Below are 19,556 nucleotides of genomic sequence, written 5' to 3' on the forward strand. Positions count from 1 at the left end.
TGTAACATTTTTTATTTTCACATGAAATTAAGTTATATTTCCACAAAATACCCTAGGTATGGAGTTAGATTAGGGCCAAACTTTTTTTACTTCTAAAAAAAAAAAAAAGTAATTTTGAAACTAAAAAATCAAGTTTTGAAGCCGAACTTTGAAAAATACAGGATTGTATTCTTGAAAAAAATAAAATTTCACGTTTTGATGCAGAATGTTGAAAGAAAAAGTGTATTCAACATAAAAAAGGGCACACCATTTTTTTTCAGGTTGAATTCAAATATGATTCACGGTTTATTTTGAATACATTATTTTCACATTCACATTTTCACAATTACATTGTTTTCAAAATAATGCACAATGAATCAGTTATATTGAACCTTATTTTTATTTTGAATACACTAATGTATTTTTCAAAATAGATATCAGTTACATCTTTTTCAGGTACAAAACTTTTGGCCCTAACTTAGTTACTTACACGCCTAGCAGGGTCAGACTTGATGCCCCTGCTCTATAAAGTCATCAAATGAACCAGACAAAGTGGTAAAACAGTTCCATTTTGGACATAAAAATGTATCTTTTTGAAAGGATCATGAAGTATGAACTGAAGAATTTGACATTAAACAATCACAAACATTTTAAAGAACTCACAAGTATTGTATGTGGATATTGTTTAATTTCCTCATTCAATATTTCAGTCCATAATATACAGTACACTGTATGCATCTATCCTTCAAAACAGTGGAAATTTTCTGACTGACATGCTTGTATAAAGTATGCTGTTGTTTAGAATTGTGACTCTTGGTGAAAATAGTCTTCTGATAAGACTACAATGCTGGAAGGATAAAAAAAACAAAAAACAATATGAGATGTGTTTCAGGGCAAGTATCTGGTTAAACTGTAAAAAGTGTTAATGAATAACAAAATGTGTCCAGCATGGATGAGACAGGTCAGATGTGACAAGAGTCTAGAGACAACAAGGAAACCGTTCTGCTGCCTGCAAAATCCTCCACTGGTTAGGTAGCGAGTTAGTGATGGTCTGGGGACGCATACCAAAGGTACCGGGATGAGATCCTTAAACCACATGCTCCGGGTTCTGTCTGATGCATGACATTTCTTGGCCTCATGATTGTTTCTGGGGCGTGTCAGGCTGTCAGCAGTTCCTGCATGACACACATTGATGTGAGGGACTGACTCCAAACAAGCACCTTTGGAACTTCATGTTTCAATCCATCCATCCATCACCACATCACGCTGCAGACTGTCCAGGAGTTGACGGATAACATGACCAACGTCTGGGAGATCCCCCAGGAAAACATGATTCGTGTCGAAATTATGGTCTTTATATAGAGTATGATTCTCAATATAGACCGCCATGATTTTTTATTTCCAATGATCATTGTCATTTTGTTCTCAAACCTTTCCACTGTCATGATTAAAGATATTCGAATGCAATTGTTCTTTCATTGCGATCTAGGATTTCTGTGTTTCGCAGAATATTTGGGCCCCTGTGTATAATTTTGACCCTGGGTAAAATAAAGAAAATCCAGAATAAATTGAAAATCAGTCACCCAATTTGTTTTTTTTAACATGAAAATTTTTAGCCAATCCTATAAATATTGAAATAAAACATTAGGACATTCAAGCCCATGATGATTGTATGTAAACCACTGACTGGAACTGTACATACTGATTTTTTTTAAAAACAACCCAAAATCAAGTGTCTCCTGATTACAGTGCATTATCTTTTGTTGGGAATCTTAGGAAATGTATTCAAAAGTGTCCTTGCCCTATCTGTTCCTACAAAGATGAACGCATAGAATGTCTATATTGATGAATTAAAAATAAAAAGAGGAACAAAGGGTTCTAGTAGCCACTGATGAACTTCATGATTAAGTTTGCCAAGACTTGTCTTTACAGTTTACTTGTTAAACTGCAGGGATCCTCAACAACTTGATCAGTTGTGTTGGCGGTGAAGTTGAGAAATTCATCTTCAATGTCTTTGGGTGCGTCGTCATCGTTGATCATCTGCTTGTGAGCGAGAGTCTTGCGGTGTCGTCTGAGGCAGTGGCTCCACGAAAAGCTGCGATTGCATGGTAAGCACTGGTATGGCTTCTCTCCCGTGTGTACCCGCTGGTGCAACATCAGCGACTTGTACCGGTTGAAGCTCGCACTGCATTCTGTACAATCGTACTTCTCCAACTTGAAGTGGACACTTTTCTTGTGCTCGATCATGTTGCCTCGCTGCGTGAAGCCCTTCCCGCACACGATGCAAACGTGGGGCTTCTCCCCCGTGTGGATCAGCATGTGAATGTTCAAATCGTTGCGGGAATAAAATGCCTTGTTGCAAAATTCGCAGGTGAACGGCCGCTCCCCTGTGTGGCTCCTGAAGTGTCTCTTGAGGCTCTCTGAGCGGGAGAAGCTTCGATCGCATTCGGTGCATTGGAAAGGTTTCTCCCCGGTGTGGGAACGCCTGTGCCGATCGAGTTCGGATGGCTTGAAGAAGGACTTTCCGCAGTCTGTGCAGAGGTGAGGCTTCTCTGGGTTTTCCATGTGCGTCTTTTCATGAGCTTTGCAGTGACCCAACTCGGAGAAGGACTTCCCGCAAAAGGAGCAGTTGAAAGGCCGCTCGCCAGTGTGCATCCGCTCATGTCGGACGAGCTGGTAAAGTTTCTTGAAAGTTTTCGTGCAGTAGGAACACTTGTGGGGCTCCTTTGGTTGCTTGGCGTGTGTACGTTTATGCCTCTCCAGCCTGGACGGCCTGTTGAACACTTTGTCACAGTCAGGGCATGGGTGCACGTTGGTCCGGTTGTGGGAAGCCTGATGTCGCAATAGCTTCTCCTCATCTTTAAAAGTCTTCTCACAAATAGAACAGCGATGGCGAATTATCTTCGCCATCCTATTGTGTGACCTCATGTGCCTCGCTAACCTCGAAGGCTTTTCAAACTTCTTGTCACAAAGGGTGCAACCGTGGTTCTTCTTAATGACCTTCTTTTTAGGCTTTTTGCCATTCTTCGGTTCACTGACGGTGGAGTCATCACTCAAATCTAATACATAATCGACGTCTGAGGCACCTGCAGAAGCATATGAAATAATATGTGAATAATTAAAAGTGCAACTCAATATTCAACACTGCTTATCCCGTTAAGAACCCTTTCCCAGCTGATTAAGTGTGAAAGTCAAAATATTGTTGAACCCTTCAACAATACAAAATCGACCACCCCTTAACCCTTGAGTCGACTTGATGCAAAACTACGTTAGGCCTCCTAAGCGACCAAAACGGAACGGGCTCAAAAAAAGTGATACAAGTCATGTATTATTTGTTTTAAACTTTCAACATTTTAAATTCTTCAACAGCTTCAGGCCTTTTCTTAGATATAAAGTTTTAATGTATTTGTAGTGTTTTTTTTTTATATTTATGCTATTTTTGTAAAAAAAAGAACAACACAGCCCTTTGAGGCGTTTGTGATTAAGGGCGATATAAATAAACTTTGATTGATTGAACAATGTATTATATGAGAAAAAACAACATTTGCGCTATTTTCTAAAAATGTGTTGCAAAGTGGAATACTTTAAAGGAGGTAATTACAGCCTTTAATATGTCATTTGCGTATGTTGTTTCGTTTTTGTAAAAAAAAAATAGGACTTCCCGCATTTTGTATGATAGGAAAAACACAAATATGCAATATTTTCTAAAAACATTGCTTCAAAATGAAATATTTGAAGTTCTGTACCGAGGATGTCGTTGTGGCTTGTACAGCCCTTTGAGACACTTGTGATTTAGGACTATATAAATAAACATTGATTGATTGATTGAAGTTAGTTCTCAGAACAGGGCAGCACAGTGCAGCAGTGGTTAGAGCTCAGCGCTCGTATGCCACTCCGAGAAGGTCCCGGGTTCGACTTCTGGGCTCAAGGTCTTTCTGTGTAGAGTTTGCATGGGACTGGGACTGCTGGGATTCTCTCCGGGTACTCTGGCTTCCTACCACTCCAAGACTTGCATGCACTTGGCAATAGGCTGATTGGCAAAACTAAATTGGCCCGAGTATGTGAATGTGAGTGTAATTGGTTGTCTGAGATGCTTAGATACATTCATTATTAGGTCAGGTTTTCAGTATATTGAAAAATATGTGTTACAATGGGAGTCAATGAGTGACCAACATGGGCAAAGGGCCTAAATGCAGAGTAAATGAATATCTACTATTTGGAATAACGTTGCAAAAAGTGCCATGATGCCATTTTAAAAATAAACTTGTCCAAAACTATGTGGCCTAATTTTAGCCCTGTTAACTTTATTAACTGATTTGTTGAAGATGGGGGGGAAAAATGCAGAAAATATTAGTTTTTTGGTCAAATGTGACTCAAGGGGTAAGTACCGGTAAGCGAGTGACCAACGAAAACATAACTGATTTTTTTTATCTTAAAAAAAAAGTCCCTACTTACTTTTCTCCAAGGGGTGATCTGTTGCAGATGAAAGGTCTGGCGCCTCGACTTTAACCTTGCAAAAAATACACACTTTTAAGTTACACATTCATCAGTCATACATTTTTTCACATGTACTAAAAATAAAATTTTCTAATGCCTAGGAGTGTGACAGTGAACCAATATTACAGACTATGATACTAAACCTTACAATAGGATTATCACCACAAATTTGTTTTTGTGCCACCATGGCTTACTCGTTTGCTTTACAGATATAGTAAATTTTCCTCACGACTCTGATGTGAAGAAAACCTGAGGTAGTTGTATTTTTCGTTTTTTAAAGAGACAGGTACTTGCGCCTGTCCTAAGCAACCTACTGTACACATGGGATCAAATACAGGACATCCGCGAAAATTTGCAAATATTTTACGAGATAGCGCGTATCCACGCGTAATAATTTTATTAAGTAAAACACTGAACTATATAGACCACGGAACGTCTCGAGCTTTGCCGTCCATCAATACCCACAGGCGGGGGCGCGTCTGTGATGAAATTGACTGGACTTATGAAAAAGAAAACAGTCTTACCCTGTAGAAAGACGACTATTTTTTGTTGTTGTAGCGAGCAAGAAACACAACAATAACTTTGTTGCTGACGAGCGTTGTAAACACACAACTCCCACGAACCATTGCCCTACTTCCGCGGCCTCTGTATCTTCTCTATCTGCTGGCTTTTGACACAGGATATCGATTTTTATCGATAATTTTTTTTACAAAACCTAAAACCAGTGAAGTTGGCACACTGTATTTCGTAAATAAAAACAGAATACAATCATATGCAAATCCTTTCCAATTTTTTTTCAATTGAATAAACTGCAGAGACAAGATATTACATGTTCGATCTGAGAAACTTGATTTCTTTTTTGCAAATATTCATTAACATAGAATTTAATGGGAGCAACACATTGCAAAAAAGTTGGCATCTTTTCCACTGTTACATGGCCTTTCTTTTTTAACAACACTCAAACGTTTGGGAACTGAGGAGACCAATTTTTTAAGCTTTTTAGGTGGAATTCTTTCCCATTCTTGCTTGATGTACAGCTTAAGTTGTTCAACAGTCCGGGGTTTCCGTTGTGGTATTTTAGGCTTCATATTGCGCCACACATTTTTACACGTTGCATCAGTCCATCTTAGATGAGCTCAGGCCCAGCGAATCCGGGGGCGTTCTGGGTGTTGTTGATAAATGGCTTTCGCTTTGCATAGTAGTTTTAACTTGCACTTACAGGTGTAGCGGTGAACTGTAGTTACTGACAGGGGTTTTCTGAAGTGTTCCTGAGCCCATGTGGTGATATTCTTTACACACTGATGTCGCTTTTTGATGCAGTACCGCCTGAGGAATCGAAGGTCACGGGCCTTGCCGCTTACGTGCAGTGATTTCTCCAGATTATCTGAACCTTTTGATGATATTATGGACAAAAGATGGTGAAATCCCTAAACTATTTGCAATAGCTCGCTGAGAAATGTTGTTCTTAAACTGTTCGACAATTTGCTTACGTATTTGTTCACAAAGTGGTGACCCTCACCCCATCCTTGTTTGTGAATGACTGATCATTTCATGGAAGCTGCTTTTATACCCAATCATGGCACCCACCTGTTTCCAATTAGCCTGTTCACCTGTGGGATGTTGCAAATAAGTGTTTGGTGAGCATTCCTCAACTTTCTCAGCCTTTTTTGCCACTCGTGCCAGCTTTTTTGAAACATGTTGCAGTCATTCCAAATGAAATTTAATAACAAATAAACGTTGAGCGGTTTGAACGTTAAGTATCTTGTCTGTGCAGTGTATTCAATTGAATATAGGTTGAAAAGGATTTTCAAATCATTGTATTGTTTTTTTTTAAATTTACAATTTACACAACGTGCCAACTTTACTGGTTTTGTGTTTTGTAGGTACACACACACACACACACACACACACACACACACACACACACACACACACACACACACACACACACACACACACACACACACACACACACACACACATATACATATGTATATATATATATATATACAGTGGGGCAAAAAAGTATTTAGTCAGCCACCCATTGACAATCAATCGGTGGCTGACTAAATACTTTTTTGCCCCACTGTGTGTGTGTATATATATATATATATATATATATATATATATATATATATATATATATATACACACACACACAAATGTAGATATTTGTATACAGCTAGTGATAATGTTACTACCTAGGTGAATCCAGACAGCATTTATTTATCATCAAATCGGCTGCCAAAATTGCTTTACATGTCATCCATCATATCAAATGTATCATCTGTAGTTTGTGTAGATATTAGTTAAAAGCTTTATAATTAAACTTGGCACTTTTAGTAGCATCTATAAACAAAATACTGAGGCCAATTAATTGCATTAGCAAATGTGGCAAGTGTACCACAAGCCACATATTAATTAAAATAACTATGTGCAGCAGGAAGACTGAGTGGGCACCTTTCGATTCCGGACAGGGATGCATCTATGCCTCTCTAGGCTTGAGGGACTGTGGAAAACTTTGTTGCAGACAGGACACGTGTGCAGGTTTGTCTTGTTGTGGGAATCCTGGGGTTGAAATGGCTTCTCTTCTTCTTCTTCTGTCTTTACCAATTGGTGAGTCGTCTGGGTCTCTTTTGAATGTGCACATTTGTGATTCTTCAGCTTCCAAGGCTTGTCAAATGTCTCGTTACACTTGGTACAGCGGTGGATCCTCAGAAGTAGCTTTTGATTTGGCTCTTTGCCGTTCTCTGGCTCACCGGTGGATTTGTCATCATTGGAATTGGCGTCTAATACATACTGGATGTCGAAGTATGTGCCACCTGAAGAGCAAGTACATCAAAATAAGTGAATTAGAAGTATTACAAAGCTCACAAAAGGAATAGACACTACACGAGTGGTGTTATTTTCATCTCGGTTGAACAAAACAGGATTTTAGCATGTATTCAACAGAAACTGAGTGAGAAATTACTGAAAATGGTACATGATGTTTTTAAGTTTATTGTGCTCCATTTTCAACAAACAGCACCAAATCAGCATGGTAGGCATTTGATCTATTGACAAAAATTGAGAAGGTAACCAAAACAGTTTATCTACATTACGGATGTAACCATAAACGGTAATGATAACCACGGTAAAACTCTCGACAGTTAGTGTTTATCACTTTAATACATTACGGATGTAACCATAAACGGTAATGATAACCACGGTAAAACTCTCGACAGTTAGTGTTTATCACTTTAATAAGTTCAATGACTGACTGGCGCCAGCTCACTAGCTTAAATGCTAACATGAATAAAAGCAACATTAAAGGCCTACTGAAAGCCACTACTACCGACCACGCAGTCTGATAGTTTATATATCAATGATGAAATCTTAACATTGCAACACATGCCAATATGGCCGGGTTAACTTATAAAGTGCAATTTTAAATTTCCCGCTAAACTTCCGGTTCGAAACGCCTCTGAGGATGACGTATGCGCGTTACGTCAATCATTGAAACGGAAGTATTCGGACACCATTGAAGTCAATACGAAATAGCTCTGTTTTCATGTCATTATTCCACAGTATTCTGGACATCTGTGTTGGTGAATCTGTTGCAATTATGTTCATTGCATTATGGAGAAAGAAGCTGAGCAAGCAAAGAAGAAAGTTGTCCGTGCGAAGCGTCTATTTTGCGAGGGAAGTCAGCAGCAACACGTACACAGCCGGCGCTTCTTTGTTTACATTCCCGAAAGATGCAGTCAAGATGGAAGAACTCGGATAACAGAGACTCTAACCAGGAGGACTTTTGACTTCGATACACAGACGCCTGAAGAGAACTGGGACAACACAGACTCTTACCAGGATTACTTTGATTTGGATGACAAAGACGCAGACGTGCTACCGTGAGTATGCAGCTTTGGCTTCCAAACATTTGATCGCTTGACCGTACGTGCGCGTCACGTACGTAACTTTTTTTTAAATATATAAGCTTTATGAACCTTGGGTTAGGTGAACGGTCTTTTGGGCTGAGTGATTGTGTGTGTTGATCAGGTGTTTGAATTGTATTGGCATGTTCTATGGAGCTAGGAGCTAGCAGAGGAGCTAGGAGCTAGCATAACAAACACGTAGGTGTTTTTATGCAGGATTAATTTGTGGCATATTAAATATAAGCCTGGTTGTGTTGTGGCTAATAGAGTATATATATGTCTTGTGTTTATTTACTGTTGTAGTCATTCGCAGCTGAATATCAGGTCACCCACCGGCTCTCACAGCATCTTCCCTATCTGAATAGCTTCAACTCCCCACTAGTCCTTCACTTGCACTTTACTCATCCACAAATCTTTCATCTTTGCTCAAATTAATGGGGAAATTGTTGCTTTCTCTGTCCGAATCTCTCTCACTTCATGCGGCCATCATTGTAAACAATAGGGAACTTTGCGTATATGTTCAATTGACTACGTCACGCTACTTCCGGTAGGGGCAAGCCTTGTTTTTATCAGATACCAAAAGTTGCGATCTTTATCGTCGTTGTTCTATACTAAATCCTTTCAGCAAAAATATGGCAATATCGCGAAATGATCAAGTATGACACATAGAATAGATCTGCTATCCCCGTTTAAATAAAAACATTTCATTTCAGTAGGCCTTTAATGTCTGTCCCTATTAAGAATACAATATACTCCAATGTATAATACAAACACATTGTTGTCTGTGCAACTAAGCTTTTCAATTGTGCACATTGAACCTACAAGATGTTTTCTGAGAACAGATTGATTGTTCTATACTCAGAGGAATACGAGACAGGTGTTTTTACGATGCGTTCAGAACAGAGCAGGACAGCGCATCGCCCACCCGAAATAATAAACAATAGTAATAGATTTTGTCACGCACTTTTCATTAAAATCAATCCTAAAGTGCGACAGTACAAACCAATATTTAAAACAATAAAAGATTAAAAAACTGATAAAATACTAAGACTACAACACTATCAGTGAAGCATAAACACAAAACATGCAAAATAGTTGGTTTTCTGACAGTGCATCTATTCATTTAAGTTTTGTTTTTTTAACCACTTTTTGATCATTTTGGTGACGATAACCGTGATATGAAATGTTCAATACCCTTAATGTACACATGGTCTTCCTCTGCAAAGACAATATACACAGAGGATGGCACTAAAACGAATGGCCATAACATTTTCAAAGCAAAGCTCTACTTGTATGTCAAATAAAAACACCATGCAGGATCTCATTTAAAAAAATCAACATCATCTTACATTGCAAAAAAAAGTAAAATAGTAAGTGTCATGCAAGTATGGACAAGAAAAGAAATGTCTATCAATTTGTCTTTTCGGTTAATGTGATAAATTGAAGCTCTGTAATTAGCGTCTTAGTATAAAATAAATTGTTAGTCTCAAACGTTGGCTTACAGTACACATGAATTCTACCACACACATGCAGGGAGGCAGCCAAGGACACATGTGAAGGACAAACATGTTGAATGATGTTATGCAGTTTTAAAAAAGGGCAAGGATTAGAATACAACAAAGCCTCAAGACTTACTTTCATCTGAAGAGTGGTCTGTCACTGATGAACTGTCTGTGGTGTCCATGGCTGAGAAATAGGTTTACATTTAGTCAAAGGGCTCTATACAGTTATGCCAGGCATTTATTCTCAAACTGTTGTAACACTGGATCAATCTAGTCATATTTATTGAAATAAAATCCTATTAGAGACTAAGGGTTTGCCACTCGATCGGCCACAGATCAGTATTGTCTAATGCAAAAAATGCAAAAAGCCAATCCCCTCTGGCTGACAGTGTATTTATTTTTGGTCCCCTGGATTAGACAGCCAGATAATATGTTCATACACACAAAGTGTGGAGCTGTTCCCCTTAGTTAATAATCATCACTTCCATTACGGCAATGTTCTTTTATTTCTTTCAAATACCATCATTGGAGGAGGAGCCGTAACATGTTCCACACCGAGTGAAAGCAAAGCAAGAGCAGACGAGACAAGAAGGCATGCTAATCGCTAAGCTAGCCGCTAAACTTGATTGAAACAATACAGGAAGTGCTCAATATAGTTTGAGAAGTCTAGAAAGAACCGTGTTGCAGCAGAAAGTAACCAGCTATTAAAAGGAAAGAGAACAGTGAAACAATCCAGATATGAGTAGTATAAGGATATGCAAAGCCAGAGTGATTCGATCAATATTTTTATTTTCACAAAATCGTTTCTTGCGCATGTTTACAAACCCGGGAATACGTCTCTGGACACAGGAGGACTTTGAGGACAAATATCGAAGAATTTAAAATAATGCTAGATAAGAGTTTTTGTTTTCGTTTAGTTATTGTGTACTACTGACGAGAGGTGGGAATTATTGACCGCCTCACGATTAGATTACAATTCAGGGGCTACAATTCAATCAATCAATCAAAGTTTATTTACATAGCCCTTAATCACTAGTGTCTCAAAGGGCTGCACAAGCCACAACGACATCCTCGGCTCAGATCCCACGATTCAATTATACAATGATTATTTATACATGTAAAATGATTATATTGTATATTGTTAATATATTTTGCGGGGGTGTAACGGTACACAAAAATTTCGGTTCGGTACGTACCTCGGTTTAGAGGTCACGGTCGGTTCATTTTCGGTGCAGTAAGAAAACAACAAAATATAAATTTTTGGGTTATTTATTTACCAAATTTGCAAAATCTTCCACCAAAAATATTTTTCTTAGTGGAATATTTGATGTGAAGTAATCGGAACCTTGGATAGGTCAATAATTCATAATAACATTGATTTTGATTCAATATTATGTTTTGAGCAATGAAAGTTTGAAAGAAAAAAAAACAGCTTTGTTTTATTAGTCAACAAAGCAACTTTTTCTAAATTACATTTAACCTTTAAGCTTTTTTATTTCACTTTTGTTACGTTTTGTTTATTTTAATAGTATTTTCATAACGTGCCGTGGGCCTTTAAAACATTAGCTGTGGGCCGCAAATGGCCTCCAGGGCACACTTTTGACACCCCTGCTATAGATAATAAGAAATTAAATCTGATAAATCTATGGATAAAAAGCAGAGCCTGGCGACGCATGCACGTTTATCAGAACTCTCTCACTCTCTGTGTCCCTCCCTCACGAATGCTGCTGCACGCACAATTTGTTTTGTTTTTAACCCCTTCTTAACCCTGAACGTACATTGAAAATACACGCAACCCTAACTCAAAATGCCGGACATTTGAGGCATTTAAGAAACTCCGCCCTGACAACTCCGCAAAAGAGGACATGTCCGATAGACTGACCATACGTCCTCTTTTCACCGGACATGTCCTCTTTTGCGGAGCTGTCAGGGCAGAGTTTCTTAAATTCCTCAAATGTCCGGCATTTTGAGTAAACAATGCACACCGAGGCTCAACACACGGCAGTGTGTTGTGCCTCGGTGTGCATTGTTTACACAACGTGCGTTACGCTACTTAATATGTCCGTGTGGAAACTCGTTCGGCACACCTCCGAACTGAACCGGAACCCCCGTACCGAAACGGTTCAATACAAATACACGTACCGTTACACCCCTAATATTTTGTATTATTATATAATCTAAATGTACGGTATTACATTTAGTTAGTGTGGAGGTTGCCTTCCATGGGGTTCTTCAGACCACCAAGCACGACATGAGAGCCTGTTTCAGGGTTACAATATTGCTTTATTTTGACGTAATGTCCCAGGTTGCTTTTCAGCAATTGTCTTTTAGTCTCTTTCTCTCTCGCTCTCACGCAAGCTCCCCTCCAGCTCCCCCTTCGTCTCTCCTCCTGGCTACTGCTTATAACAGAGCGACAGGTGATTAGATAACAAGGCCCAGGTGGGCCATCTACGCACCTGTCGCTGATTTTGAGGCCGGTCCTGGCACACCCCGTTTCGCTGCAGGCCCGCAGGCCACGCCCCCTCCACAGTTAGTAATATCTTTAATAATATGTCCACAAAATTCATCCTTTGGCTACAGCGCATGCAGTATTGAGTAATTTCCGTTTTTGGATTAGTGCACACAGCAGATATAAATATGAAAGACTACATACATGAAAACTGTAGTAGCCTGCTGAGTAAACAAATAAATAACAGTCCCTACTTGGCGAACAACCACCCTTTATTTATTTTTGTGCCTTCTGAATTTGCGGAATCAGAATGTTCCGACACTTCGGCCCAAGTCGCCATAAACTTGCTGCTTAAAGACATGTGTCGTCTCCGGTATCTTCATCATATTGTAACATTCCGAGGAACACACGTCACTTCCTATTCCTGTCCCGGAAGTCCCACCCCCACAAGTCAAAGCCATTGGCTAGCCAGCTGCTACACCAAGTGTTGCCATAGTGTCTGGATATTATGGTATCTCCTGATTTATCAATGTATTTGCTAATTTCCTCTTTTTAGCTGGTTACTTTCTGATGTAGCGCGGTTCCCATTAGCCTTCTGTTGAAGTGTACAAAGCATTTATTATTTGCTTGTTTCACTACTTCAAGTTCAAGCTAGCTTAGAGCCGCGGCAAGCATAGCTTGTACTCTACTCCTTCCTGTGTGTCCGCGCTAAACCAGCAAACGCATAACATTAAAAGAATGTTAGCTAATCGTTTTCCCTTGGTTAGTTACAACCAAACATAGAACGTTTAAAGAACATTAACGCCACGTTTTTTTGTTTTTTTATATTATGTTTATGAACTCAGGAAATATGTCCCTGGACACATGAGGACTTTGAATATGACCAATGTATGATCCTGTAACGACTTGGTATCGGATTGATACCCAAAATTGTGGTATCATCCAAAAAATGATAAATAAATAAATTAAATAAATAAATAATAACTAATGTAAAGTATCAAACAGAAGAATAAGTGATTATTACATTTTAACAGAAGTGTAGATAGAACATGTTAAAAGAGAAAGTAAGCAGATATTAACAGTAAATGAACAAGTAGATTAATAATTCATTTTCTACCACTTGTCCTTAATCATTTTTGACAAAATAATAGAATGGAAAATGACACGATATGTTACTGCATACGTCAGCAGCTAAACTAGGAGCCTCTGTCTGTTTACTTACTACTAAAAGACAAGTTGTCACTATTTTATTTAAAGACAAACTTGCAATAAGAAACATATGTTTAATATACCGTAAGATTTGTGTTCAAATAAAGCCAATAATGCATTTTTTTGTGGTCCCATTTATTTAGAAAAGTACCGAAAACTATCAAAATAATTTTGGTACCGGTACCAGTACCAAAATATTGGTATCGGGACAACACTAATAGATACTATTATCATTTCTCTTACTGTGTGTGCATAACTAAAAAAAAGGACTGCTGTCAACTATATTGCCCGAGAGAACAATGCTTCAGAAGTAAACATGCTTTTCTCCACCACTTTTCTATAAAAGGTAGTTTTTTGTGTGAATATAGTTGCAATGAATTTAGATACCCCCTCACTGACTATAATAAGACAAACATATCCTCACGTACTTTATGGGGGGTTGAGGCCTTTAGTTGAGCCCATTTAGTGTTTTGGGGAAATTATTAGCGTGCACTGACTATAAACCACATACTTTTAATGTGTATATTATGTCAATGCAAACGTTAGTCAAACGACATATATAATAGCTCTGGGAAGCAGGTCATATTACTCACGTTAGATTACAAAAAAGTGAATACTGCTATAGAATGGCCCCAGCACATTTGAACAAAGTACCGTTATAACACCACGCATTTGGAGTTTGGCTGATTTAAGAGTGTTGAATCGTGAGGTAACAAGCACCAGAAAATGAGCATGATTCGCCATTTTGTACCAAAAAAAAGCCCCAAAAAGGGACGTTGTTAGCACACCGTATTCAAACAAACAACGGCTAGCGAAGCTAACCTAAGCTAATGCTACATCGTTCAAGGTACACAACACCGTCGAGTCCGCCACAAAAAACACTTACCTCACTATTGATGTAGCAACCCAGAGGTTGTCGCATCACGTTTTAACTTGATCTAAATTGTCGTTGAAGGTGATAAACGGCCGTTTTTTAACCGGAGCGAGGATATTACGATTGAAGGGGACGCTCCCGGCATGGCGCGTTGACTTGCTCCACCTCGGCTGGGAAATTAGAGACGCGGTTTTGAGTGAACCTTGTCCGCCCCCCCCGCCACACAAAACACAAACATACTCCTCGACGCAGTCATAAGAGCGTGTATTCGCAAATTAACCACATTGTACAAGTAGAACATCCAAATGCAAAAAGGAGAAACCAGAGCAAGAGACAAATAACAATTTATTAAAACTTAAACTGGATGTTTGTGAACTGCTCAAAATCTGGACTTGGAGAGGCCTCTTGCAAAATGCCACTGGAATAAAGTGGCAGGAGGAGTGGTGTCCAAAATGTGGCCATGGGGCCATTTACGGGCCACGGCTAATTTTTCAACGGCCCAGGCAGATTCTAAAAACACTGTTACATTCTTTTTTTAAAGTGAAATAAAAGTGTAACTGGGATAAAATGTAACAGGAAAAAATGTAACAGGAAAAAATTGCAATGTGGACTCCAAAAACACAAAACTGCCCTTCCAGAATTGTCATTGCTCAAAAAAGAATAATGAATCAAAATCAATGTTGTAATGAATTATTGACCCATTCAATTATCACACTTATATAATTCCACTTTGAAGTAATATTTGGGGAAATAATGCATATTGTGTGTGTTTGCCATATAAAAAGGGCTCAGAAAATCTGTAGAGACTCCTCCCACCCTCACCAAGAACTGTTTTCACTGCTGGACTCTAGAACAGTGGTTCTTAACCTGGGTTCGATCGAACCCTAGGGGTTCGGTGAGTCGGGCTCAGGGGTTCGGCGGAGGTCAAAATTACACACCCAACTCATCGTGTAAATACAAACTTCTCCCTATCTGCGTATTACGGATACGGCAACAGCTGACTGGTTTGCAGGTGTGTAATTTGTTGTGAGTTTATGCACTGTGTTGGTTTTGTTGTTTGAACAAGGTGATGTTCAGGCACGGTTCATTTTATGCACCAGTAATAAACATGGTAACACTTTAGTACGGGGAACATATTCACCATTAATTAGTTGCTTATTAATATGCAAATTAGTAACGTATTGGCTCTTAACTAGTCATTATTAAGTACTTATTAATGCCTTATTCGGCATGGCCTTATTATAACCCTAACTCTCTAACCCTGGCCCTAACCCTAACCAAATAACTCTAAATTAAGTCTTTATTACTTAGAATATGTTCCCCTAGTGTCCAAATAACTCTAAATTAAGTCTTTGTTACTTAAAATATGTTCCCCATACTATTATGGGCGGCATGGCATAGTGGGTAGAGCGCCCGTGTCAGAAACCTGAGGGTTGCAGGTTCGCTCCCCGCCTCTTACCATGCCGTTGTGTCCTTGGGCAGGACACTTCACCCTTGCCCCCGGTGCCACTCACACCGGTGAATGAATGTTGAATGAATGATAGGTGGTGGTCGGAGGGGCCGTAGGCGCAAATTGGCAGCCACGCTTCCGTCAGTCTACCCCAGGGCAGCTGTGGCTACGAAAGTAGCTTACCACCACCAGGTGTGAATGAATGATGGGTTTTTAACATGTAAAGCGACTTTGGGTACTTAGAAAAGCGCTATATAAATCCCAGGTATTATTATTATTATTATTATTACCAAAAAACATATAACTTTGTTTTGAATTAAAAAAAAAAAAAACATTTTATTTTTCACTAAAGAAGAGTTTGGTGAATGCGCATATGAAACTGGTGGGGTTCGGTACCTCCAACAAGATTAAGAACCACTGCTCTAGAAAGAGGCTTTGCAGCCTCTGTAGCAGAACCTCCAGGTTCTGTAACAGCTTCTTCCCTCCGGCCATAAGACTCTTGAACGCATCATAATAATCCCCTCAATTCCCCCCCCTAAAACGGATGAACTCGCTGGAATATAAAGACAATATGACATCCATAAACGTGGATGCATATAGCAAAAGTGCAATATATTTATCTGTACAGTAATATATTTATTTATATCTGCACCTTATTGGTCTTTTATCCTGCACTACAACAAGCTAATGCAACACATTTTCGTTCTTATCTGAACTGTAAAGTTCAAATTTGAATGACAATAAAAGGAAGTCTATAAGTCTAAAATCTAAGTCTAAGTCTAAGTCTAAAAAAACAACGTATTCTTTGACAAAAAGGGCATAAATCAAAAACATGAAAAAATAACAAAAACCTATCATCGGTAGACAGATCTGAAGTTGATTTAGAGACTTAAGTTTTGAACGTGAAAAAAAATGTGTGATGTATTTTTTAAACACTTATGAGTGGGGCCCTTTTGGATCCACAGTAATTTTAGTTGGATTATTTTTAACTGTATATGCTTAAAAAAATAACAATCAATCAAAATCAATGTTGTATGAAATATTGACCTAAAGTCCCTCTACAGTACGGGTCACTAATCCTCGCCTCCATGGCAGCAATTATCATTATCACTGGAGGGCGAGGACTCGCTAAACATGCTACACTACACACCGTAGGAGGATACAATCCAATCCACTTTATTTATATAGCACATTTAAACAACAAAAATTAAACAATAAGCCGCTAAGTTATAGCTTGAAAGTAAACAGGGGTGGGCGGATCTACACAAATATTGACAGTAACGATACCAAGTATAATATCAGTATATGGTTAAAACTACTGTGATCAGATCTATATTTGCTATTATAACCAAATCTTTTTTTTGGTTGTTTTTGTTATTGTCAAAAAGCAGGTTTAGTTGGGCTTTAAGTACAAAAACCCAAATAAATGTTTTGGAATCCAACACCTTTTTTATCAAAGTGCTGACACTCACAACTTTCTTTGGCCCCATGGTGGCTTATTTTGCAGTCATACTCAATAATAAATCATATTAAAATAGCACAGAGACTGCATCACCGGAATGTGGGATTCTTTGTTTGAGTACTTGGTTCTGTGGAATGAAGCGCCATGTTTGCCGTTATGACAAGCGAGACACACGAAAAAAAATAGCCAATTTTGGGCAAAAAAAATAAATACTCATATGAAAACTGGGCCGCATGGAAAATGTGTGACATTTACCTGCATGGTCTTCATATTTTGTTCAGGAATTTACAGTAGTACCTCAACTTATTAAATCAATGTAAGTGGTGCTTGGCCCACCACAAAAGACAGGTTAAACATCTAAAAAAATTTAAATAAACAAAACTAACTTTTAAATGAGAATTATTGTATAATATGATACAATATGTACAGTAGTTTTATGAAGTAATGTAATAAAAATGTACCTTGGTGAGTGGACTTTCTGGGTATTTCCTTCCAGCTGCTTCTCCATCAAACACTCTTATTTCAGCAGCTTTTCCTTATTTTCATGGGAAAATGTCCGCCATTTAGACATTATTTTAACAATCATGGCAGGCGTTAGACTCAATCTGCTTCAGTCTGGTGAAGACGCACAGTGATGTGCTCAAATTACTGCTCCACCAAATTGGAGACACACTCATCCATGTTTTTGATGATTTTTTTTTAGTTCATCCACTTTTTCTTCTCAGCACTGACCTTTACACTTACTTTCTGCACTTGGAAAAACAAAGTTATGTCCATCTTTAGCTGTAAGCTAATGCTCGCGAGTAAGACCAGATGTTTTGATCGGAACTTACGGGGTTCGCTTTGACATTTGCGGCGCCAACTAATGCAGGGATGCTGATAATTCTAACTAACTTGCAACTTAAAGCATTACAATTAGCCGAGAGACAGCTCTTATCTCAAAACACTCTTAAATTGAGGTACTACTGAATTATCACACCAAAAACATTTTTTTGATGAATAACTAAAATATTGAAGCTCGTTTCCTCCACTAAAAAAGAAATACCCCAATGGTAAGGCATAATCATGTATATATACAGTATGTATATATATATATATATATATATATATATATATATATATATATATATATATATATATATATATATATATATATATATATATATATATATATATATGTATATATGTATATATGTACATACATATGTATATACAGTATATATATATATACGAAGTTGGTAGAGTGGCTGTGCCAGCAATCGGAGTGTTGCTGGTTACTGGGGTTCAATTCCCACCTTCTACCTTCCTAGTCACGTCCGTTGTGTCCTTGGGCAAGACACTTCACCCTTTGCCTCTGATGGCTGCTGGTTAGCGCCTTGCATGGCAGCTCCCGCCATCAGTGTGTGAATGTGTGTGTGAATGGGTAAATGTGGAAATACTGTCAAAGCGCTTTGAGTACCTTGAAGGTAGAAAAGCGCTATACAAGTATAACCCATTTATCATTTATTTATTTATATATATATATATATATATATATATATATATATATATATATATATATATATATATATATATATATATATATATATATATATATATATATATATATATATATATATACATATACATATATATATATATATATATATATATATATATATATATATATATATATATATATATATATATATATATATATATATATATATATATATATATATATATATATATATATATATATATATATATATTAGGTCTGTGGGAAAAAATGAGATAAAATGTCAAAATCAAGAGTTAAATCCAAATTATGACATAAAAAGTAATTATTATGAGATAAAAAAAACACAATTAGAATATAAAATGTCGAAATATGAGATAAAAAGTCATGATTATGAGATAAAAAGTCAAAATGATAAGATATAAAGTCCTATTTATAAGATAAACAATCAAAATTATGAAATAAGAACGTCATAATTATAAAATGAAACATTAAAATCATGAGATTATGAACCGAAACTACTGTGAATAACGTTTAAAGTATTTCTCAATGTACGCTCAATCCATGTCTAAACAAGAGATCTAATAATTTTGACTTTTTATCTCATCATTTCGACTTTTTTATCTTGTAATTATGATTTTTTAATCTCGTAGTTATGACTTTTTAATTTCAAAATTTGGACTTTCTAATAATTTTGACTTTTTATCTCATCATTTTGACTTTTT

The 19,556-nt window shown here is 37.6% G+C and overlaps 2 protein-coding genes across 3 annotated transcripts in view; both read right to left on the reverse strand.

Moving 5' to 3' along the window:
• Positions 1–647: 647 nt before the first annotated feature.
• LOC133633575 (zinc finger protein ZFP2-like) lies at positions 648–14,599 on the reverse strand. The gene is made up of 5 exons (XM_062026146.1): positions 14,434–14,599; positions 10,023–10,073; positions 6,937–7,298; positions 4,435–4,489; positions 648–3,065 (listed from the first exon to the last, which is right to left on the reverse strand). The coding sequence occupies exons 2-5, from the start codon at positions 10,069–10,071 to the stop codon at positions 1,906–1,908; spliced, it is 1,626 nt and encodes a 541-aa protein (XP_061882130.1). The 5' UTR covers positions 10,072–10,073; positions 14,434–14,599; the 3' UTR covers positions 648–1,905.
• A 4,732-nt stretch (positions 14,600–19,331) lies between these two features.
• LOC133633576 (TBC1 domain family member 24-like) overlaps positions 19,332–19,556 on the reverse strand; it is a 16,076-nt gene continuing 15,851 nt past the window's right edge. For both annotated transcript variants that reach the window (XM_062026147.1, XM_062026148.1), the window contains one exon: positions 19,332–19,556. This exon is cut by the window's right edge and continues 1,252 nt beyond it. The gene's annotated coding sequence lies outside the window, so the exon portion shown is untranslated.

This window comes from Entelurus aequoreus, linkage group LG18, assembly GCF_033978785.1.
Source record: "Entelurus aequoreus isolate RoL-2023_Sb linkage group LG18, RoL_Eaeq_v1.1, whole genome shotgun sequence".
Lineage (NCBI taxonomy): Eukaryota > Metazoa > Chordata > Actinopteri > Syngnathiformes > Syngnathidae > Entelurus > Entelurus aequoreus.